The 25,546-nt window shown below is 40.4% G+C and overlaps 1 protein-coding gene across 3 annotated transcripts; it reads right to left on the bottom strand.

Moving 5' to 3' along the window:
• Window positions 1–4,142: 4,142 nt before the first annotated feature.
• On the bottom strand, window positions 4,143–24,817 carry Oprk1 (opioid receptor kappa 1). Of its 3 annotated transcripts, XM_040741519.1 has the most exons (5): window positions 24,739–24,817; window positions 24,453–24,603; window positions 23,771–24,073; window positions 12,683–13,035; window positions 4,143–7,941 (listed from the first exon to the last, which is right to left on the bottom strand). In XM_040741519.1, exons 3-5 carry the CDS (start codon window positions 24,025–24,027, stop codon window positions 7,409–7,411), a joined length of 1,143 nt encoding a protein of 380 aa, XP_040597453.1. In that variant the 5' UTR covers window positions 24,028–24,073; window positions 24,453–24,603; window positions 24,739–24,817; the 3' UTR covers window positions 4,143–7,408. The 3 variants fall into 3 exon arrangements, with proteins under 3 accessions (XP_040597453.1, XP_040597454.1, XP_005086553.2); XM_040741520.1 differs by lacking the exon at window positions 24,739–24,817 and having other exon boundaries at window positions 24,453–24,604; XM_005086496.4 differs by lacking the exons at window positions 24,453–24,603; window positions 24,739–24,817 and having other exon boundaries at window positions 23,771–24,194.
• Between the last annotated feature and the right edge of the window lie 729 nt (window positions 24,818–25,546).

Genomic DNA, 25,546 nt, shown 5'->3' with positions numbered 1-25,546 from the left:
GGCTATGGAAAATATTATGTAATTTCAAAAGAAGGTCGTCTTTTACAAGTTCTTGTTTTATGTTGTGGCATGTAAGAATTCTTAACTCTCACAAAATTGCTGTGTGCTTTGTTGGTACAGGTCAGCATGGTGTGTGATTATGAGGAGGGTAGCCAAACCTCCCTAAGAACCTGGTATTCAGCATCTTTTCTTCTCATGCTTCCTGAAAGCTAATCTCTTTTTTCCATGCCGACAATATGGCTTTAAAAATGGTATCTAATTTAGACTGGATCATAAATAAGATAGTCACCAAACAACAGTTCGTGTCTTAAAACCCATCATTATAGAAGACATAGGATGAGCTTTAAATGATTGTGGGTTGTATTTTCTGTTAGTTGTGCCATTCATAACATTTCTATTCCTAACATCTGCAAACATGGATGTGTTTACAACAAATGTCACCGTAAATGACTTATAAAATATTGTAGGTCTTAAAACTCTTCAGAAAGTATTATTTACACTGTTACATATGTTTTACATTTTATTTGCTAATGGGAGTGGATGGGGTGTGAGATGGGGGTCGGTGGGGAGCATGGGAGGATGGGAGGGAGAGGGAACTGGGATTGATATGTAAAATAAGATTGTTTCTAAATTAAAAGAATCTCAAAAAAAGAATGTTCTATTCATTTAATTAATTTAAAATTTAGATATCTCTTGATATTTAGAATTAGTGGAAAATTAAATATTTTTGGTGTGGGTTTTCTTCCTGGCAATACACTGTTTCCAGAATAGAAAGAGAGAAGTTCATTGTGTCAGAACTCCAGTGACTCCATCTGTGGCAGCCGAGAGTATTGCTGTTCTTATTCCATACACACTTCGCCTCCACCTGTGCCTGCAGTGTTTTTTACATGAACATCCTTTTCAAATATTGTCCCTATTTATGTGTGTGTGTGAGTGTGAGTGTATGTGTGAGTGTGAGTGTATGTGTGAGTGTGAGTGTGTGTGTGAGTGCACGTGGGCACAAGATTCATCCATTTTCTTCCTGTTGAACTGCTGAGGAAAGGATGGAAGCTTGAGTAGATAAAGACTGTATATAATGACTCTGTTCTTTTTATCACGCCTTTCTCTTCTCTAGTACAGAATCTCTTTTTCCAATGGACATTCAAGTTATATGGCTCAGGAAAAAACAGCCTTGCTTGGCTGCTCCCTGCTAACACACACATGCATACAAGGGACACCTGATGGAGTCAAGGGAAAGTGGAGTTCTGAACCCATATGAAAAATTACTGAACCAGGGAAAAGATAACTGGAATCTCTTTAGTGGAAATTTGGGTTCTGAAGAAAACAGGGTCTCTCTGTCTCTTAGATATTATGAATTGAATGAACCATAAGATTCAGGAGCTGACAGAGTCACAATATAAGATGATCTGGCCTTGAACACAGTAAAGAAAAAAACTGGAGCCCTGATGTCATTGCTTGAGTATAGGCTTTATCTGTGCCCATCATCTGGACCCTTCCGTTGCCTGAGCTGCATTGCAGACAAGGTCCCTGTTTCATGACCTAGGGCACATGTGTCATTTCCTCCCATAGAGAATTATTTAGATTGCCAATGAAGAAATGGTTGTGCAATTGTAGAATTAGAAGGAACCATAGAAATAATTTACTATGAGAAAAATTAAGGTAATAACACTTATTACATTAAACAATGTTTAGTAAGTCCTTCTGGTAGTTATACAATCTCAGTCACTTTGGTAGTATATATTCTTTTTGTCAGCATTTTACAGGGAACATTATAGTTCAAGAAACATTATATAGGGACTAGAGAGATGACTGACTTGGTGGTTAAGAGTGTTTCGTTTTCTTACTGGATGAGTTCAGATCCTAGAACCTGCATGAGGCAGGCTTAGCTCCATAGATCTGATGACACCCTCTGACCTTTTCAGGTACCTAGACCCCTATCATTTGGTCTTTGTCTGACGTAATTTTCAATTATAAAAATGCTTAACGGTGTGCCATTCTCTGGTAGGACCAACATGGTCCTTTATTATTTAGCTTTCAATTGTTGGCTTTCTCCATATATTAATTAAGTCTTCTGTGACAAAACACCTGACAAAAGCAATCAGGAGTCTATTTTGGCTCACAGTTTGTGGGAGAAGACTATCATAGTGGGAAAGTTATATCAACAGGAGCCTGGGTCAGCTGGTCATATTGTACTGGCATACAGATTGCAGAAAGAGAAATGCTTGCTTTTTCTTTTTAATTCAGCCAGAGACTGAAACCCATAAAACAGCTTACTCACACCCAGGGTTGATCTTCCCTCCCAAGGAAACCTTTGTGGAAACACTTCATAAACACTTCCAAACATGTGTTTCCATGGGAGTTTTAAGCCCAGTCACATTGACAATGAATAATAACCACCACATTTGGTTAAGTCAGATGAGTCACTATTATTGTAGTTATTATTATTATTATTTTATGAATTTTAATACATGGCCTCACTATGTAGCCCAAACTACTTTTGGATTCCCAAGAACTATAGATACACACAACTCAATTATGTTATAAACCAGTAGTCATCATTTTAAGTGCCTCTAAATATTGGAAAAGCTGTTGTTAATATTTTTTAGTAATTTAGTATATCATAAAGCTATAAACATAACAATTTAAGACAATTTATCTGGGTAAATGTAGCATTTCTTTTAGAAAAGTATATAAATAGTATATGTATGTGTATATTTTAGTATATGTGCATATGTATGGTATATGTATACCACATGTACAGCATCTGTATAATTCTTGATTGGAGCCACTCCTATAATCTACTACAGTTTCTTGCTAATTTGTTTGACATTCACAGATTATATATATCAGAAAATCATCTATTTTTACTTCTATTTGTACAGACTCAAGCATAAGTTCCTGATGTATATAAGTATTCTGTTAAGCACAGTATTGAAGAAAATCAATTAGACTATTTGGTGGCTTGACTGATTTCATTGCCTAGCCTCTACAAATGCAGAAACCATTGGCAAGAGTAACTATAGAGAGAGGGGCTCAAACCACTTGCAATGCATTGCATATTGGAGTTTTCTAGCTAAATGTATTAACATTCTCGTTAGAAAATAAGTTCCAAGTCACATTCCACACACACTGACATTGTGTAGAATGTACATCATCAAGAAAAAGGGAGAATCTTATTTCAAATGAAAGTTATTCATACCCCATTTCCTTCGACTTTCTCCAAAATTGGACCCTGTTTTATTAAAAAGGTCAAAGACTCTATCAAAATAGATATGGAAGTTTAACTTTAAATTCTAATTACTTATAAAATTAAATTATTGGCCAAAGATAAACATTAATAATGAATTTGCTTCATCTTAAAATGACCCACTAGCAAGTTCTTTACAACAAACAGTGTCAATTCTCTTTTACTTGCTTGTGTTTATGTTGCTTTCCACAAGAGTGTTTTCTCCAGAAACTGATTTTAGGGCTGGCAATGAAACTCAATTAGCAAAGTGCTTGCACACCGTGCAAGAAACCCCATGTTCAATCCTCAGCATCACAGACAATTGGGAATATTGCCACAGGCCTATAATTTCAACACTTAGAAGATAGAGATAGGATAACTGGAAGTTCAAGTTCATCCCCAGCTCTAAAGTGACTTCAAGCCCAAGATGGACTACAAAAAAACTCTGTCTCAAAATGTAGGAGTGATTTTAAAATTTCTTATTGTTTAGGTGAACAAATGTATGGTCAAGAAGCAGTCTGCAGTCTGCAGTAGAGATTCTTATGTTGAAAGATGGGCAGAACACTGAATGCATTTGTAGGTTGAGTTTAATTTACATTATTTTTGCCAGAAGGGTTAATTTTTGGACTTTGCATGTGTTCATATTTTTAAAATGGAGTCTTGTTGGAAAGACAGTGCTTAGCATTGATTTTGATAGCACTATGATGAAAACAGGCTAATTTTCCTAAGTTATTCCACAGGTCTACAAATCAAAGATTGTGGTTTGCTTTGTTGTGTTCCATTAGCCCTCTGCCACACTATGATGGGTAGAAAGTTCGGGACACAGACAGTTTTGAGGACAAGTTAACCCCATTCGTGAGACTGTGAGGTCCCCTGAAGTCACTGAAGAACAAATGACAAAAGGTTGGGATTTTTAGCAGGTACAATTTTGGTTTTATTACAAGGCACACAATCATATATACAATGTATAATTACTATCAATATAAGGTATAAATAATATCCATATGGCAAAGAACACACTTCACTTTCAGAGAGGAAAATTGTCATGGCCCGAGCCAATTTGTAACCTTGTGAGACATTCATATTGATACCAAGTTCTTGCTTGGAAAATAAGTCTTGTGGAATGGACACACAACCTTGTCATAGGTTTTCCTTTAAATTTTTTCATTTAAAACCTGCCAGTGTATTCCTCATTTTGTTCATCTTATGTATCAAATGGAGTACATATAAATTGCTGGATACAAGTTTAACAACTTGTATCTGCCACAAAATTAAACCCTTTTCCCCAAAATTCTTGATTTCTCTCTAAAGAATTTTTTTTCCAAAAGTTGTCATTAATGTTGGAAGATAAAGTCCAGGTAGAGCTGTTCTTAAGGTCACAGACACAACAAGCAACAGTTTTTTGTGTGATGGGAGAGCCTTCGGGGAACCTCTGAGAGGGAGAGTCACTTGAGAACCATGGGGTTAAACAAAAGCACAGTTGGAAACAATCAAGCATGGCAATATGACAACTGCTTCCTAGCATCATGCACATGTGCACACACATGTATGCACCTGCTCTCTTTCATATATATGATCATGTATATGTGCACATATCTAAACTTCAATAATAAAATATATGTAGGTAGTTGACACTTTCCCTCCTGTGTGTGAATCTCTGTGATTCTTTGCACTAGTGCCCCAAAGTGGCTGTCACCTGTTTTTCAATTGGGTCAAGGAGAAGTTCAGAATACATTCAAGGGCAGCAAAGCTACTTACCCCCGTCCATGGGATCAAGAAATGCAGGAAGCAGGGATATTAGCAGAGCATAAAGTTAAAGAGGTCACTGCTGTAACTCCATTCCATGGTGATGTGGTAACTCCATTGTATTTGGTACTGGAGAATAATCTATCAACATCTCTCACATCTTACAGTGATGTAGAAGCATTTCTATGGCCTACTTCGGTGGCATTTGTTCATGGAACTACTTTGTTCACATACATGTCCCTTTAGCATAATAGCCAAGGTTTTAACTATTGGGTTAATGTCACCCAATATTTAAGTCATTCTTCTCTATATATTCATTTATAAGAATGCAAGGGTGGTGACTTGCTCTTTAAGAAAGCTTTGGTCTGGGATGGCATGATAAGACAGTGAGTAAAGGCACATAACATATGACAATGTAAGTCTGATAATGTGAGTTCCATCCCCAGAACCATGTAAAAGAAAAAGGAGAGAACTAATTGTGAAAAGTTGTTCTCCTACCTCTCCATGCATGTGCACACACACAATAATAATAATAATGATAATGATAATAATAAAATAATTTTCAAAAAAGTGTGTTACACTCTAGGGCATGCCCCTGCCTCCTTTTTACTTGTCTGTCTTCCTCTGTTAGCCTCCATGCTTAAATCTACACTAACACATGTGCTTAATACATTCCAGCTTTGTGTTATTACAGAAGAATCCCAGAGCATCTTGGTATTCAGTGAAATATAAGGAGTACTGAAAAGAGCACTTTATTTCCATCAGAAAATGTCTCTACAGTGTCACTGGTCACCATTGTAATCAGTAGCATAAAAGTCCTGAATGGAGATAAACATAATAACAGTGACTCTGCAGAGTGTGTCATACCTTCATGCAGGTCTCATTCTCCAGAGAGAGCGGGAGCAGCACCAGTGAAACAGCTGATAGTGAGGACGCACGGATGGAATCTACAGTATCCAAGTCCACACATTAGATGCTCTATTAGACTCCAAGGGGTGCTGCCCTAACCATGAACAAGCTTAGAAATAGATATTATTTCTAAATTACCCTTTCCTTCTTCTTTCAAGTAAAATTACAACAAAAAATGCTCATTTTCTCTGAACCATAAATTTTAAAGAAGGGGAATTTATATGTCATTTGGAAGATTTAGCAAAATTATCCTAAATGGGTTTCTCAGACAGTAACCTCCATGATACACCATTACCCAAGACCATGCAAGCTGTACTTAGGCACCTCAAGCTTCATTTCCTTCATCAGCATGTATATGGAAACAATTCTACTTCACGTGAAAAACCAGATCATAATACCTGAAGATTCACATGATCAAAACAATTTGCTCTACCTGAGTAGAGAATCTGGCAATAGGTGTGTGTTTACAAACAGATGCTACCACAAAGTAGATTTGACCAAAACTACTATCTTAGAGTGAATTCAAAATTTGGGGATTTGTTAATACCAAGTTATGAGCAGTGTTAGCACAAATGATGGTTGAGGAATCCAGAGGAAATCACACCATGACTGAGTCCTAGAAAAGCTTACATTGCAGCAAAATATCTCAGCATCAATGTTCCATGCCTCCAGTGGTATCACTGCTGCAGCCTTGAGAAATGTCCTGGCTAGGCAGGAAGCCTGTTCCTTATTTCCACACAGACTACTTACAGATGAAACTACACACACTTTGTTGGTATATATGCCTCACACTTCTTAACATCGGTACATCTTTGCTCAGAAGATTATCTACCTGAATAGCATGCTAAAGCCTAGATATGTTAATTAGCAAACTGTAGTTTTCAAGGCATTAAAAACTCTGTGAAGAGAGCATTCACAACTTTAAACAAGTTCACAAGTTTTAAGATGATGCCCTCTACCACTATGTCTTGTTCAGTGCCATGAGTCTGAGTCCAAGTTCTTCCTAAGATGCATTCTTTTCACACGAGAGACCTGTCCATCCAGCAGGGTATGCTCTGGATCTGAGCATCGGCATGCTCTCATTCTAGCTGAGGTTGCTTCTGTCAGTGGTAGCAGGTACATTTGGTGTCTACTAAACTTTGGATCCAGTGGTTTGGTTTTGCTTTGCTTTTTCCTTTGTTTTCTTCTTTAGTTTTGGAACTGTTGCATGGGAAGGCCACGCAGATGGAGGTTAACTAAACCAAGTGAACCAGAAAGAAGAGTCTTATCTTTGCCTATGAATGGGTTGAGTTTAGACTGCCTTCCTTGTTGTTGCCAGATCCTCCTGTGCTTTGTTCTTCAGACTTGCTGCCCCTACTCAGCTAGATCACTAATGTGCCCTGCAGTTGAAGACTTTAGAGCATGACATGTCTGCACTATCAAACACCTCATCTTTCCATTTCAGACTGCAGTGGTAATCTGGGTTAAACCAAGATCATTGAACTCTTCTCTACCTGGAGAGCTGTAGGAAGACATCTCCACGACTAGTCATACTGGCTTATTCATCCCGTCCACCTCCCTCATGGAAGCAGGATCCTGGACTGTATTTCTAACTCTGCTGGTGCTCTGTCGCTCCATTCGCATCTTAATAGGGAAGCAGAAATCCCTAAAACAGCGCTTGAAGTTTTCATCAAGGAAAGCATAAAGGACAGGATTCAGGCTACTGTTGGTATAACCCAAGGCAATGCAGAAGTAATAGCTGGAGAGGGCAGCTGTGCTGTGTGAGGTGCTGCCCAGAGCCTCCACCAGGATGAAGATGTGAATGGGGGTCCAACAGATGATGAAGACTGCCACCACCACCAGCACCAGTTTGGTGATCCTGCGGAGATTGCGGTCCTTCTCTCGGGAGCCAGAGAGGAGCCGGACACTCTTCAGGCGCAGGATCATCAGGGTGTAGCAGACAATGATGATGAGAACTGGGATCACAAAGGCAAAGATGAAAACACATATCTTCATGAAGAGGTCCCACCAGGAGTAGTCATCATCCGGAAACTGCAAGGAGCACTCAATGACATCCATATCTGCCAGAAGTGACCAAAGTCAACAAAAATCACAGAGAATCCTGTTATTTTCAGTACTATGACTGCAGAGTTCTATGTTAATCCCAATCCCTTTGATTTCAGAAGTCCAAGTATAGTGAAATAGCACAGGAAGCAGAACAGCGAGTCAGAAACAGATGGTTCCTTATACTGAGCATTCTATCAAAAAATGTATCTACAGAGCTATTTGCCATCAAACACAGAGTTCTATGAAGAATAAAGAAGCAAAGCAGGTTGGCAGTGTGATTTGTCCAGCTGTGAATGCTGGCTTGGTGTTGGTGACTTTCAGATTAGCCAAACTGCTCACATTTAGTGTGTCACATGGGGCACTTATTGTACAATTTCCCCACACCCACGGCTCTGACAAAAGAGTTAAAAACAACATCTGTTTCTAGTTAGTGATTAAACGTTTTGAATCTTTCTACTGAATTTAACAAACTTGTCTTAAAAACATTAACTATCTACGTGGTTCCATAAAACTTGATAACGAAATACATCTATGTATGACTCGAGTGCTGTGATTTAATGGTAACACTTGGCACACTGTGATTATCAGCATCACTGAAATGAGTACAAAAATTTTAAAGGTAAATGAAGACAAACCAAAAGAAAGCAATAATCATCTACATCAATCTTTGCTTTACTGTTTATGTGAAAAGATTTAAAATATCCTTTAAAAATCATCACCATTGTCTTAGAAAACAAATTTTTAAAAAAACTTCAGTAGGTGATCCATCATGAAACCCTGAGTTTAATATAAATGTTCTATGTTTATCTATGAATCTTGTAAACATTTTAATTTATTGATTTTATTTTATGTGTGTGAGTGTTTTGCCTGCATATGTGTATGCATACAATGTGTGTGCCTGGTGCCCATGGTGGTGAAGAATTAAATCCCCTGGAACTGAAGTTACAAATGTTTGTGAGGCACCATGTGGGTGTTGTGTAACTGAATGTGGGTCTTCTGCAGAGCAACAAGTGCTCTTAACTGCTGATCTGTCTCTCCAGCTCCATAAAAAACTTTTTTTAAAAGGTGATCTTGGGTTTTATTTTTAATTTTAAAAATAATGATTATTCTATTATTTCTTCATCTCATCCTGGTAGCAGCTTCCCCTCCCACTTCTCCTCCCAGCCCCCCCCAATCTCTATTCACCCCTCCTCTGTTTCTATTTAGAAAAGGTCAGGCCTCTCATGGATATCAACCAAACATGGCATGCATTAAGACTAGGCACCTCCCTGGTATTAAGGACATGGCAACCTGTTTTGAGGAACGGAGTCCCAAAAGCCAGCAAAAGAGTCAGAGACAGCTCCTGATTCCACTGTTAGGAGTCCCACATGAAGACCTGGCTATATAACTGTAGCATATATACAGAGGGCTTAGGTCAACCCCATGAAGGCTCCAACCACATAACCTTCAACCAACAATTTGTCCTGCCTACAAGATGTACTGAGTTTTAAAAGATGCACAGAAACTGTGGGAGTGGCCAAACAGTGACTGGTCCAGACAGAGACCCATACTACTAGAGGAAGCCCACACCTGACACTGTCTGGAGGGCCAGGATCCAGAGTCTGGATAGCACAAGGACCTAGGATAGAACCAAACCCAATTGGCAAAAAAAGCCTAATGATAGTCTGTTATAGATGTAGATTGGTACCTAGCCCAAGTTTCATCAGAGTAGCTTCATCTTGCAACTGATGGGAACAGTTGCAAAGACTCAGTCAAACATTGGGTGGAGCTTGGGGAATTCCACATATAGTTACAGCTTAGTAAATATTTTATCAATATGCATGATAGATGATGAAAATGATCAATGGCAGCTACTTTTAAAAATCTGTACGAAGTAAACAGCAATTGAGGAGTGGAAGTGGCCTCCAAATAAGCCCAAGACACTGAACATATGCCATCAAAGAGGAGGGACCACAAAATGGTACTAAGCCATGATTTGTTTCAAACATCTGCTTCTGGAAAAAGAAGACACATTCGGATTTAATTATTTTACAATTGCTTCAGTTTGAAGAGTAGTGTTTCTTTAAGCACCACAGGATTTTTCTCACATTCAGAATTGGAGGAAGTCGATCCTTTTGAAGGTCATGCTAGAATTGTGGCCTCAGGCTTTCTTTTCCCTTGCAGATTAGTACAGTAGGGTCATAGCTCCCATTGGCACTACCATAATTAGAATTAGATCCAACAACCAAACTAAAGGGGCCCTTTTAGTTTTTCATTTTTTGACATTAAACTATATCATTTCCCCTTTTCGTTTCCTCTCTCCAACCCTTCCCATGTATACTCTTTGCTCTCTCTCAAATTCATGGCCTCTATTTCTTTAACTTTGCTGCATACATATTACTAAATATATAAATATAAACTGTTTGTTGTGTATAATGTTACTTGTCTGTATGTTTGCAGGGATAATCATTTGGTATGCATAAAAAACTAAAGATTATTTCCTGGAGAAGGCTATTTCTCCTCCTCCTAGCATCCCTCAGATGCCTATAGTTCTTTGTCTAGGGTTGTCTGCAACAGTACTGATGATGCAGATTATGATTACTAAAATAAATAATTCACACATGTGCAAAGCATAAAATTCAATATTTAATGGTCATAAAGTAAAAACATTGCTATATACAAGAGCCTCCACTACTTCGTGGGCATTAGTGGATGATGGTAGACATACAACAAGCCACAACCTCTGAGGACCATTATGTTGCAACGCTGAAGAATAGCACCAGCCAGCCATGACCAGTTGGACAGACGACCTAAAATACTCCTCGTAGTCAGGAAATGGTCTTAATAGGCAGCATGGTGCAGCACTTCAAAATAAATGCATTCCAAAAAGATCATCTTTCATAATATAAACAAAACCCTTATTTGAAAAAAGTAACTAATTTCTTCTAGCGTATAACTCTCTGACACATGTTAGAAGTAATATGGTTGTTAAATCTGCAAGTGGAACATGAAATACAAAGCCAGGTCTTTATTTGCCCTAGGAAAATCATCTGTCACCCTTTGTCACTCAGTCCCTCTCATTTTAGAATGTGCAGACCATTGCTCCTGATGGGACTTGTGATGTATAGGCTCCTGAGCCTCAGAAGAGTTTCTTGCCATTTATTTCCTCTTAATGTAGTCTTGAAAAAACAAACTCCTCTGTGTGATTAATAATCTTTGCAGCTGCTTGTTGAATGACAAATGTCATAGTCTATCACCTGCTGTCACTGTGCTGGGAACTCACAACACAGTTCAGTGGGAAGCACCATAAGACCACAACACCAAGAATGACCCCTTATGTAAGTTATCAACATTGGGTGATGATGTGCGAATTTAGGCTGGGATGTGACAAATGTGCCACTCTAGTGGAGGTGTTGATAATGGAGGCTATGCTTGTGTGGTGGTAAGACACAAATTGAAACTCAGAATAGCATTTCAATTTTGATGTGACCCCAAAAGTTTTCTGAAAGAAACTGTCTAGAATGAACAAGAATAACTTATGCATGTACCATGTAAGATAAGCAATGATTTTAGCACCTGTTCTTTTCCTATGTCCTGAAAAGTCCTTGCTATGCATATTCAATTATATGTATTCACAGGCACTACAAAGCTCTCTAATAAAAGGATGCATCTGGACACCTACAAGAACATTAAATAGCATTTATACAGTTCAAAGGCTGTTTACCTGCTTCCCTCTAGGGAATCTTTATTAAGATGAAATATACTTCCAAAAGCTTCTCTTTTTTTGCTAGAAAAGCAAAACTCCTGAGACAGTTGTTCTCACCCTGGCTGCAGGTCAGACTAACCCAGGTCATATTCCAGCTTGATTAAGCAAGGCTCTCCAAGGCTGGTATCTAGGCACTGGTGTATTCTAAAGTATCCAGGCAATTTCATCCCTCATCCCAATTTGATAAACATGGGGAAACTGTAGCTGCCCTGTTTACATAGAGCAACAATTGTAACCACCTGTGAACCTGATTATGAACTGACCAATGCCAATGAAGAAAAGATATATCAGAAATTACCTTAAACCAGAAAGGAGATCTCACATATTCCTTAATAATTTAATCCCTTGTTGGGGAAAAAAAGGAAAGCCATGGTCTTTCTAGGTAGCATTTCAAAACAGTCTTGTCTTTGTTTATTTACTTCATACCCTTCCAAACCCCCTTTTATCCCCCAAATGAGAATAGTGAGTATGATGTAATCCAGTGGCAGTAAGAAGGCCTCATGTGCATGCTTTTCTTCTTATGACCCACAGGAATACTATCAGGATTATTCACACTCACTTTCTGGTTAGTACCACATCATTAGTTAAAATGTAGCACATTTCTAAACTACTAGTTTCCAAAATGTGTTTTGCAAAATGGTACTCTAAACCTTGGTGCCTCAAAAGCATCTCTGGAAAATAATGGAAGAGGAGAAACAAAAAGGAAGCTGGTGTACATTGTCTTCTCTCCCTGGATTTGTATTCCCTCCAAATTCACTAAGCATTTCAAGGATATGAAACTCGTACTGTCATCACCACATTCCATGTTTAGAGGTGGAAAGAACACGAAATTGTTTTGTTTCTAATCTTCCATGGATGTAGAAATTGTATTTTACATTGCTTTTTGTTTGCTTGTTTCCCAGTAAGTATGTGTTCTACTCTTTCCCCAAGGTAAAAACAGAGGAATGCACAGAAGTCCATCTAATCAAACATTCTATTTTTACAAGTGGGATGAAAACAATGGATCTTACCTTCTCTGACTTTGGTGCCTCCAAGAACTATTGCTGATATGCCAACCGATGATGACAAGAGCCAAATGCAGATGTTGATAACCTTTGCTTTCAAAGGTGTGCGGAAATCCAAAGCTTTCACAGGGTGACACACAGCAATATAGCGGTCTACACTCATCATGGTCAAGGTGAATATGCTGGTAAACATGTTGTAGTAGTCAATGGAAATGACAATTTTGCACAGAACATCTCCAAAAGGCCAAGAATTCATCAAGTAGACAGCACTCTGGAAGGGCATGGTAGTAGTAACCAAGGCATCTGCCAAGGCCAGGTTAAATATGTAGATGTTGGTTGCTGTCTTCATCTTCGTGTATCTAGATGATAAGAAACAATAGCAATTCCTTGTAACTTAAACCCAAAGCATTAATGTGAGTGATAGTCGCTGACTTGTTAATTTTGCTGCACATTTATTTCTTCCTTTTGCACTCATTACAAATGCAGAGTTTAAAAGGGACTCAGATTCTAATAAGGTTTTGTCTTAGTGCTTTGCTCAAAACATTTAAATAAAAAAGAGAATGAAGGAAGTACAGATCAATAAATAGATGACTACACAGACAGACTACTATTCATCAAGGTCTTCATGTCATAGGTGATGATTTATTTTAATCCTCCACAGAAATCTTACCTTAAGTATTTTTGTAATATTTTCCTTTTCTTTTTATAAAACAAATACAAAACTTTTTTCTCTTCATGGCTACTTTGAGAAATCAATGACTGTAATTATTTAACCATTTGAAAGTACAAAATGGTGTTCAGTTTTAAATTATATTCAGTTGTAATGGTCAAAGCACAATTGGACTCATTGATTTCTGCTTGCCAACATGCTACCAACTTATCATTTAAGTGTATTGTATAAATTAAAAACTGAGTTATTTTTGATACAGCAACATCTCAGAAAATAAAAATAAATTCTGCATTTCTCTATCCCAGTCTTGGGCAGTTTATTGAAGTGTCTCACTTTTCAGTCAAAGGGACAGTAATGTTGAAGTTGGATCAGCAAGATTTGTTTGAAGCTGAAATCATTCTCTATACTCTAACACGAAGCACAGAGCAACACCATTTTCACTCAAATCTGAATCAACAATCAAAGAATTGTTACTTGAAGGAATGCTTCCTCCAGAATCTATTTAGCAGTAAATATCCATAGTGTTTCACCTCTCCGCAGCCAAGAGGAAAAAGCTGTGTGTTAATTCCTTTCTGTGAACCTGAGAATTGTAAACCTTATCACAATAAATGCATCCCTGTACTCCTAGAGACATACATTTCCTCATGAAAAATATCCATTAGTGATATTGGAGTGATGGGATGGTGTTGCCCAGTATGAAGTCACAGTCCTGAGTCTAAACCTCCTAAGTCAGTTTCTGATACACAAAGATAGGAAACTGGGAACCCAAGAGAGAGGCCACTATAGAGTCTAGCTCAACACATCTGGCAGGCAGGATACATCCCATTCTTGGCACCCATCACCTTTGATCTCCCCTTTGGCTTCTTGTGAGAACCAAGATACGCTATCAAGTGGGTGGGAGGGCATTGCAAGGATTAGTACTAAAGCTGGCAAGTTCTGGTTTCCTCCATGGTCCATTTCTAAAAGAGTTATTTTTAATATAGGGAGTGGGGAAACACATTCCACCTTCAGACACCTTACTCAAATATTGTTAAATGGCCTATATGTTTTAGAAAATGATTAAGACTTTATAACCAAATACTTAAAATATTTTTTAAAAGCACAGATAGCTAAGCAAGCACAGTTATGGAAGTAATGTTTTTAATGAGAAAATATAGAATGCAATATATTTGAATATTCCCTGTTTTTAAATGTTTGGAAAAATATAGGTTATAGACATACTTCCTACTCCTTCAACTTTCTCTAACAAAAGCACTGATACTAAAAGATGTTCCAGCTACTATTGTGTTTGGAGGTTCCTGAGTCTTCATGAACTTTTACTGGCATTATTTACTTTATAAAATTAGACATACCTGAGTCCTGGTTCTAGTTTTTCCTTCCAACCAACAGACATAATTCACTTGGATCTACTAGTCATTTTTGAATCATGATGACAAATACCTAAGCTAGTTAACTTGTCTATAGAAAAGGTTATTTCTATTCTCTTTCTTGGAGGTTCCATATCATGCCTTGGTGACCCTGTAGTTTCAGGCCTGTGGTAAGGCAACACCTCTAGACAGCAGTTTATAGCAGAGCAAAGCCATTCATTTTACCACTAGTAGTGAAGAATATGAAGAGGGCATGAGGTTCCAAGCCCCCATGTAAGGGTGCAGCTACAAAAATCTACAACCTACTAGCCTGTATCTATTAAAGGACTGAGGCCCCATATTCAACACATAGGCCTTCGAGCAATGTTCAAGTTCTCAAAAATAGCAAGGACCTAGCACTCCAAAGTCTCAGTTTCCTTATGAACAAAATGTATTTTTACAGCACAGCATTCCAAAGGTAACTTTGGCATGTGAGTGAAATATATTTCCTCCCTCTCCCAGTGGCCATGCCTTGTTCATTTCATGTTCCCCACCCTGTCCTCGCTTTCATATTTGAGCAGAATCTAACAGTTAACCCAGAAAGCCAAATGGGATGTAGCTTCCAGATAACACTCGTAGCCATTTTACCCAATTTAACTTGAACATAATGATAGTGGTAAAAATGAAACTTGAACCCTGACATGAGTGTAATGACACTAGAACTCCATAAAATAAGATATGGATCTAAGTCATCATAAAATGGGGGATGGCATCTGATTTTTAGCTTTTCAAAGTAATTATAACCAATAGATGTACAAAACTGCATAAGACCTGAATTTATAAACAATCCACATCATGTCATCAGAGCTCAGAATAAAAGAACTGAGAACTGACCACTCACTTCAACAAACTTTCCATCCAGAATGTAGACTTTATCTCACTTAGGTCTCTCAATAACTTCATGTGGTAGAGATGAATGTTTCTGTTCTGTAATTGAGGTAACTAAAAATCTTGGAAATCTCTTTAGAAATTTTAAAGTGATATAAATGCAAATTACAATGCAGAAGTTGCAATCCAAGAGTTAGATGTCAAGTTATGTATTCCTACATCTGTCATTCCAGCTTCTTATAACTTTCAAAAGCTAATGTTTTGACTCTCATTTGTCTAACCTGATTCTGGAACATGCCCTTCAATTTGGCTTTGAGATTTATGTCTGTTCCTTTCTCTATCTTAAGACATTTGGGTGTCAGTGATCTATGTAACATAGGCAGAGACAGACCTAGTGTTGAAGGACAGGGCATGCAGAGAGGTACTTAGAAACCTACCACACTGACAGGAAAGAGAGCTTACAATTGGAACTAAAGAAAAGAATGAACCAGAAGTTCAACAGAATTAAGTCTTCCAGGAAGTATACTGTGCTGGACTCCATGAACACATAAGGGGAAACCAAGACCTCTACTCTCAGATGCTGGCAGAGCCCCAGAAGCTACTTATATTTAACTACAGTAAAATGTTAGCCAGTCTTTTCATTCATTTTATGTCCACTGAGGATGCAACAAGTAGTTTTTTTCCTTTGTGATAGAGTATGATTTTGCCCCATTTCATCCATAATGCTTTATAAAAGTTTGTAAGCATTTAAAGTAAAATGGCACAATCTAGGTGGGAAGTTTTGGCTTGTGTGTAAAAGCTGAAGGTGGGTTGGCTGCAAGTGGTTGCCCTTTTTAGCATACCCATCTCCAGAACATATGGCGCTAAAGGCAAAGATGGGGGTTTCTTCTTGCTAGTCTCCACAGAGCTACAAGACTGAGTCATAGTACTCTACATAAGATGGGGGGGGAATAAACAGACCAGGTCGAGAGGTCAATTAGGGAGTTGAAGATGTGACCCCCAGTGAAGGATACTCCAGAGAGTTAGAAATGTTCCCTATGGATAGCTCAACTCAAGCCCATTCTAGAGATTATCTCTGCAAGTGAATAGAAACCATGGGTACTTTTGTGTCATGAAGGGATCAGAGGTACCTTTCTATATCAAGAACAAATGTCATGGGGCAGAATTCCCAGGAGAATGTGACACTCACAGTGCTAGAAATGTGAAGTTCAATGCCAGAAGGGAGAATCTGATTTTGTGACCTAGCAGAGTCTTGGGATTTTTATCATTTCTTTGTGCCTGCTATGCTTGGACAATATGTAGAAGAGACAATGACTGTATTGTTGGATTCTTTTGTTGGGTGTTGATACTGACCCATTTTTTAATATTATTTTAATGTCATGGATGTTTCTTTAATGTGTACTTCATTATAGCTTCATGATAATAGCACAATAAATCTGAAGACCTGGTGCTTGAACACAACACCATTGAAGATTTACTTTTTCCTGTTACCTTTCTCTCTCTTAGCCTTTATTTCCAGTTTTGCTCCACATTGAGCTCCACAGCTCTATTCTCTCCTCACTCATGCTTGTCTCCTCTCTCTTTACCTCTTCATCTTTCAACATGTTTTCAAAAGTCAACCCCTCGATGTGCAACATACTAAAATCTGATGACTTAAAACTGAGTCTAACTCACAGTGTAAACTAAGGGAATAGGCAGAGGGAAAGAAGCTAGAAAACAGGGCCATCTCTACAGGTGATACAAAAGAGAGATCCTGATGGGAACTTGAGCTTGCCAGATGACAGGGACACGTAGACAAGCTTGATACCAAGTATTCCTTGCAGGAGGCAGTGAGAAAATGAGCTTTCTAGGGAGTGATAGGAGACTGGATGGATGGGAAGAATAGTGTTGAGTCAGAGAAGACATATGACCCATCAATAATGCATAAGAAAAAATCTTATGCATTTACTGGTAACTTACAAAGTGATTGATATATGCTTATGTGGTGATGATTAGATTACACACACCCAAGTATTAAGTCACACAGCAGGGACCTGGCCCATGACAAGGGCTCAGGGGATGCTGGTCTCCACTGTCATCATCATGGCAACTGCTGTTCTTCTTGTTATTGTAATAACCTCCCATGGCCCTGTAGTATAGTCCTGTACGATACTAATGCCTCTAATTTTTCTGAAAGGAAAAGTCTGAAAACAATTCTTAGAAATATTATCTGTGTTTAATGAGGGCTCTTGGAATCCAGGTCTACTGGGTAAAGGAACTCAGTGCCATCTTCTTCTAAAGATCCTCAAGGACTCAGGTATTCCATCAGAAAGGTAGAAAGACTCATGAAATCCTGCCACCTTTTGCAAATAAAAGGTGGAAAGCATCCTGATCAATGTGGCCACATCTGCATTATGGGTACAGAAAACATTTATCACTAGGCATAGTTCAGAGGGCAATACTACAATAAAGCATTAACTTACTGTCCCTGCAGAGCTGAAGCACTACCACATGTTTTTATATTTGACGTTTTCCATATGCCCTACAGTTGTGCCTTGGGTATCGGTAGAGAGTACCCTCTGAGATACCCTAACCCATGAGTGCTTGGGCCCTTGTATGAACTGATGTAGTGTTCACACGTAGCCTACGCATCTCCTGTGTATCTCTAGCTTATAATACCCAGCATGAATCAAATACAATGTAAATAGTGTTATACTCATTATTTAGGAGTAATTATTTGGGGGAGGTGTTGTTTTTTGTTGTTTGTTAACTTGCACCGATTTGGTACTGACACAAAACAAGGCAGGCCTAAGGACATTTGGTTGAATATACAAAGACAGAAGCTACAGATGTGAAGACACAACTGCAGTGATTTGGAGGTGGAGGGTGGCAATTCAGAGGAACAAGTGACTTGTCCTAAAATGAAAGTCAGTGACATAGTAGAAAGTCAAGCTCCCAATGTAATGAAATTTAATTAAAAATGACAACTAATGTAATAAAAGCTACAACACGAACCCCACAGACCTGGAAACTATCTTCCCACAGCAGTTTTGCTCACATTTAGACTCAGTAGGAGGGAAGTTACACAGCCTCGGGGAATCAGAGTCCTTTTGAACGAGCAGTAGGAGACCAGCATCGCAAGAGATAAGCAAGTGGTGGGTGGACTTCCTTTTCATTGCCAACAAGAATGATACATGTTTTCTAGGTTGCATTACACGCTAGCATTTGTGTTTATGAACCAAAAGGGTAGGAAAATGAAGAGACATTGATCCAAGATATAAATTCTCAGTTACAAGATGAATTCAATCTGGAGAACGAATGTGTAAATGATGGCTATGGTTAGGATAGTATAGTGTGGATCTGAAAGTTGCTGAGGACAGGTCTTAAGTGTGCTTTCTACATATCTGGCACTCACAAAGAAGTAACTCTGTGTGGTAATAGATGATGTTGGTTTGATGAAGTTAAACATCTCACAGTACATATAGGTATTAAATGATGTTACTTTTCTGTTACAGTAACAAAATATCCAAGGTAACCTATCTGTAATGAGGAAAGGTTGTCTTGGCTCCCAGTGTGGGAGGTTTCTGTAGGCACATTTGTTGGGAGGAGATCATGATGATTCAGTATACCAAGGAAGAGAAGGCCTGTTTACCTCAGGCAACAATGGGGGAGGGGGAAGAAAGAGGAGGAGGGAGCTGGAAGAGAGAGAGAGAGAGAGAGAGAGAGAGAGAGACAGAGACAGAGACAGAGACAGAGAGAGCTCGCTCTTCTGTTCTTGTGTACAGGTAGGTATTTCCTTCAAGGGCATGCAGCCAAGGACCTCACTTCCTTACATTAAGCCCCCCCTCTTAAATATTCCACTGCCTCTGAGCAGCACTTCAAGTGAACAACAACATTTCAATGTGTGAGTTTTCTTTATTCATTTGTGAATAGAGGGGAAATATGGTCTTTGCCTCTGAGATGTCTTTGACATTCCCTCTGTCAGCAGTCCCTTTGTGGAATCTCATTCCCATTGGAGCCAGGCTGTTTCCAGTGCTCACCTTCATGCCCAGAGCCAGCATCATGAGAGGATGGAGCAGGAGCACAAGCTACTGGCCTTGCTTTCAGTTACTACAGGGGTAACTGAGTGCAGGGAACAACCCTAGGCAAGCATTACACCCGGGCAGCCTATCCCAACAGGACTGTGGCAGGGGGGTGGGCAATGCCCAATAAACAATTTCACTGGAGTAGCTAATCCCTTCCTCTCGATATTGCCGCATGGCAATGAGTCCTCAGAACAAATCCCAGTATGTTCATCAGGGCACAGCCATCTGGGTACCAAAAAGTATACAGATATTTAAAATTATTTCTCTGACTTCATATAGAAATCTTAATAAGTGACATAAGCAAAGATCTAAATCTTTCATGAAAATTCTGACCTGATTGGCCATTTGGGATGGTAAGTGCTAAACTAATGAACAGACAATAACCCACAAGTGTTTTTCAGCACTAACCTTATCCTAAAATCCATTCTCCTCTGAAGTATGGTAGCATAGGGCTTGGTAGGATAAACTAAGAGGATAGTGAGTTTGAGGCAAGCGTGGGGAATTTAGTGAGACTGTCTCGAAAAATAAAGACTACCATCATCTATTTTTCTTATGTAAGTTTTCCTTGCCGAAGACATGAGCTGGCATACCCTTTTAAAGAAAAGGTGAGGAACAAGTAAATGTTAGCTTCAAAGCTCTTGATACAATTCTAAGCCTGTATTACTTGTCCCACTGAAACCTCATCAATCTTAGAATGGCATCTGTCTTCCAGCCACAGAATTGTAGATTTGTAGCTGAGCACAGAGCCTTTGGGGCCAACCGTGACTGCCTGCTTCCAGAAGTCAAGCTAGGGTGAAGGAGGTGCCATCCACATAGTTCTCAGGAAGATATTGCCCGCCCAGGAAACAGCCCAATAGCTAATGGAGAGGAAATCTTCCCTCCCAGTAAGTAAGAAACTCTCATGAAACTAGCCCCAAGACAGATGTCAGGAAAGAAAATAATGCCAGAGAACATGGAAGCAGTTCAGATGTGTTGTGCGTGGTCTGTTCAGGCATTAGGGGTGCTATAGCCCATCTCTTGTCTTTCTTTTTTGTGCTGGGGCCTTATATGTGCTCAGTAAGTAAGCTGGCACTTCCCCCAGCTCTGTGGTTTTATTTATTTTATTGTGAGATTTATTTTGCTCTCACTAAATTGTCCAAACAGGCCTTGAGCTCACATTTGTCCTGCTTCAGCCTCCCAAGCAGCTGGGATTGCAGGGCTATGCCCCAGCCCAGGTGACTTCTTTCCTATTTACCTCCCTCCCTTTCCCAACCTTTTTCTCTAATTTATTGCTGTTTAGCTTCTGGCCTGAAATGGCTGTTCAGGATTCATACTCATTGGGATCACATATTTGACTGAGAGAAAATAATTTTAGCTAATCCACACAAGCAGCTGCCATGACGCTCTCTTTTAAGAGATTCTCAAACATGTACAAAATAATTGAAGAAGGAAAGATAGGCTCTTAATTTCCGAAGTAGCTTTTACCATTTTAATGTATAAAGAAATGTTCATGTTGGTTCCAAGACAGGATGCAGAAAAATGAGAGATATTGTTTTATTCAAAGCCCATGGTAAAGTTGCAGGAGGCAGCAGTGGTGGATGGTGTGCAGTTGGCCACACTGCACACCAGTCTTCTTTGGGCTCCTCTGCAGTGGTTTACAATATGTGAAAGGAGGCAGTCTGATACCTGTGAGACTGTGGAAGACAAGGACATCTAATGCATGGATTGTGGGGACTCTGAGGAGGGGATGAAAGATCTGATGGAGAAGAAGCAATGCTATTGGAGACTCTCCAATTGGGTTATCTCATTCTGTCCTACACTTATTCAATTCTGAGACAGTCACACAGTCTGGCTTGTTGTCTACATTGGCTCAGAGGTATCCTGATAAGCCAGTATCTATCTCAAACTTAAGATGGCATAAGAGGAGTGAACTATGGAAATTCTACTTAGCGGCTTAAGGAAAAGTAAGCTTTTCTCTTATTTATAGGTGAGGAAACTGCTTTCTTCATGACAATCAAACACCATGCTCAGAAAATTTGGATGGATCAATAAATTTGAGCTGAGAAATGTAGCCTTTTTCATAGTAGTCCTTCCATAGTTAACTCTATGCCTATTTCAAGATGATTCTTTGAGGGAACTTTCGACATAGTGATGCTGAGCTACGGAGAGGCAAATGTCCTCCACTCTACAATAGGACTGGGAGGGAGCCAAACCCTGGCTGCAAACTACTGAAAACCCGGGAGCAAAGGAAAAGTCAAAGCTTGTTACTGAGAACCAAAGAATTTCTCATTTTATCTGTAAAATTTTCTTTGTTTATCCTTAAAATTAATTGACAAAGAAATGTGCCTTCATAGGAGTGAGCTTTGGACTAAATTGAATACAAATGTAACTGCTCTAGAGTTTGAAGCTGGAAGGAAGTGCTCTAGAAGAGTGAAAAAGGAAGGGTCAGGGCCATAATGTCATAGGTTGAGCTTAATATGTTGGTGTCCTAATCACTGGCACCTCAGAATGTGACTGGTGACATGGCCATCAAAGAAGTAATTAAGATCCAGTGAGATCACACATCCACTGAATGGCTGCTGTCTTTATTAGAGGTTAGGGCATAGTCATGTATAGAAAGGCCATCTGGTCACATGGAGATGGCAGCTGCAAAGAGTGATGGCATGTCCAACAGAGAAATTCCAGAGAAAACTAACCTGGTACACTTTAACCTTGGGGTTTTTGCATCCAAAACTGTGAGACAAAATGATCTGTTACTGATCTATTGAACTTTGTAATGGTAACCTTATTGTACTAATACAAGTAGGTCTAGAAATTCAGAAGTGCATATTGAGTCATCAGGTAGCCATCCAGAGTGAGAGGGAATAGTGGAGTTTTTTGATAAGCCTGAGTAACTTGGAGAGTTAGTTAGTTTGGGGGGTTCATCATCAGATACCTGATAATCATGGCCACACACCCATCAAAAAAAATGAATCAATTTTGGGAGGGAGTGTGGTGGTAGGTTTAATGCTTCTCCTTAGCCAGACTGTGGCTGCTACATCTTCAAACATTCATCTGGGTGTTATTGTGAAGGGTTTTTATAGGAAGTATTAGTCTAGATTCAGTTGGTTTTAAGTAAGTGAAGTAACCCTGACCACAAGGGTGGCCTGGCTGAACCAGCAGAAGGCACTAAGAGCATAACTGAAATTCACCAAGGAAGAAGCCCCTCTGGCTCCCTCAATTATAAATTTCCAATTCCCTGCTAGCTTTGCAACCACATAAACCAATTCCTCATATGAATTCTTTTAGCATGCACAGGCACCACTGAATCTGTTCCTGTTTGACTAATAAGGGAAATATTCCAAGAGGGCAGAAGAGAGCCATGAGGCCATGAGGATTTGATTACTTAGCAAACAGAAGAAAGTGATCTATGAAGCAGCCAGAGCTCGGAGGTTATAGGGAGAAGTGAATGGGAACAGGGATGAACTGGGCATCAAGGCCCTGGCCTATGATCCTAGTACCCAGGGAGGTGAAGGCACACAAGCCTGAGCTACAGAATGAACTCAAGTCCAGCCTGTGCTGCATAAGACTTTTGTGTCAAAAAGCCAAGGGCTAAACAAATAGCTCAGAGGTAGACTGCTTGCCTAGCACGCTCATTGGGTTTGATCCTGGGCACTGTGAAAGCATTCTAGTGGATATTCACGAAATAGCATATTGGTTTTCACTTCATAAGTCACAACACCAGTCTGATGAGTTCACAGAAAATTCTGTATTGTCTCCACTGCATTTGGTGGGCCTGGAATTTATTTAAAGACATATTTACACAGGGCAGTAAAGTGCTTCAATCCAAAGCAGGTAAGCAAGCAAAGGCTCACACAGATGTTCTCTTTTCTAGACCAGGAGATGACCTTGTGATCAGAACCTGGGCACTTTCTCCCAGGGTTCTCTCAGCAGAGATTTTGAACCTTTGCAGGTAGCTCTTAAGTCCAGATTTGCCCTGTGTGAACCCTGCAGTTCCTGTAAAAACTCTCCCAGGAAATTCTTTTAAGATGTCACCTTGAAGAACCTCCATAATCCTGCACAAAAGAGACCCCACATCTGGCTGACTCACTCCTAAACACCACACCACACCACCCCTGCCACCACCCTACCCTGTCTCCTCACTCACCGAATGATGACAAACATGACCAGCGAATTGCCCACCAAGCCCACCACGAACACCACAGAGTAGACAGCAGTGATGATGACAGGGATGACCGGAGAGATGTGTGCAGTCTCCAGCGGCTGGTCCTCGGAGCCCATGCTGCCGTTGCTGTCCGATTCTACCCAGTTAGGGAACCAGGTACTGCTGTTGGGAAGTAGGCAAGCACTTGGGGCGCAGGTGGGGCTCGGCTCCCCGCGGAAGATCTGGACCGGGGACTCCATGGTGAGGGTTGCAGCTGGAAAGCGACGAACAGTGGCACCTGCAGAGCTGCAAAAGCAGAGGGCAGATTGGACCCAGAAAGACAAACTTTGCCTGTGCAGGGGCGGCATGCAGCTGGCGGGGCGGGAGCTCCCAACCCCTCCACTCAGTCTCAGCCTCACAGACTGAGGAAGGGGCAGCGAGGACTGGCCTCTTTCTAGAATCCCCACCCCCACTCCAAACCTCCCCCGCCCCATCCGGCTGCTAAACTGAGAGCATTTGCACCTTCCTGGAGCCCTGAGGGTGCACCTTGCCTTCAGGCACTGCCAACTCGTGTGGCTGTCCCTACCCTGCCTGTTTGCGCTTGCAACCACAAGAAAGTGCCCTGCCACTCAGCTTCACCGAGCTCAACAATCACCCCGCTATGCCTTGAAAGCCCCAAGCTCACCTCCGGATCGATCAATCGCTGACAGGAGACCTAGCGGCAGCTCAAGTCCCCATCAGCGTCCCAGACGCCACTCTAGTTCCTGGTGACTGTTCTGCCCTGAGGGGTCCAAGTCCCTGCTACTCAGTGTGTGGCTCCCAGGACTGTGTAGGCTCTGCCAGGTGAGATAAAGCCAAGATGCTGTAGGGCACAGGGGACTGGCAGATTAAGAGCAGCCTCCCCCTCCCCTCCCCCCCTCCCAGCCCATCCCCCCACAGCCCCTCAGAGATAGCCCAGGCCCTGCTCTCACCAACTCTAGCTTCCACAGCTGCACACCGTTATGCTCCCTGGGCACTGTGGCTTCCCTGCGGGCAGTCCAGAGCTTAGCTCTTGTCCAGTAACAGACAAGAGAGCTCTGTGCAGTGACCAGAGCGCACAGGATCATTTGATTGAATAATGTGCTTGGAATTTAATGTCTTCATAGTTCGTAGAAACAGTCTCTTCTTAGGCAAGAAGAAAAGCAGTGGTAGTATTGAATTTTATTTGTAGGGGGATCCAAATAAAGTGGAGAAATAATCTAGTCAGAATCAAACAAGTCATACAGAATTAGTGGTTTACTCTCTCATATATGGATTTTAGACATAGATCTGGGGAGTGCCAGCCTGCAATCCCATGGCCAGAGAGTCTGGGAAACAGAAATTTCATTTAGGGGCTGATCGAAGAAGAGGCAGACTCCCTCGGTTAAGTACTGAGCTGAACTCAAGAAAGCCAGTAACAGAGAGGGAGGACTGATGACCAAAGGGATTAAGACTGGGCTGGTTTAACCCCCAGAAACAGCTGACCTGACAAGGTTAACTCTTGAATCTCAGGCATCAGCCTGGGAATCCAGCAGGGAACTGATCAAGACCCCCTGAATGTGAGTGTCAGTGAGGAGGCCTAGGTAATCTATTGAGCCTTGGGCAGCAGATCAATACCCATCCGAAGTATACACACGGACTTTGGACTCCCATCCAACAATGTGAGGTGCACTCTCACCCTGAACTCTTGGGGAAGGGTCTAGGCCCTGCCCTATATGAAATGACAGACTATGGACACCCCCATGGAGGGCCTCACCCTCC

This window comes from Mesocricetus auratus, unplaced genomic scaffold (genome assembly GCF_017639785.1).
Source record: "Mesocricetus auratus isolate SY011 unplaced genomic scaffold, BCM_Maur_2.0 Super-Scaffold_6730, whole genome shotgun sequence".
Lineage (NCBI taxonomy): Eukaryota > Metazoa > Chordata > Mammalia > Rodentia > Cricetidae > Mesocricetus > Mesocricetus auratus.
This window is presented reverse-complemented; position numbering and strand designations above follow the sequence as displayed.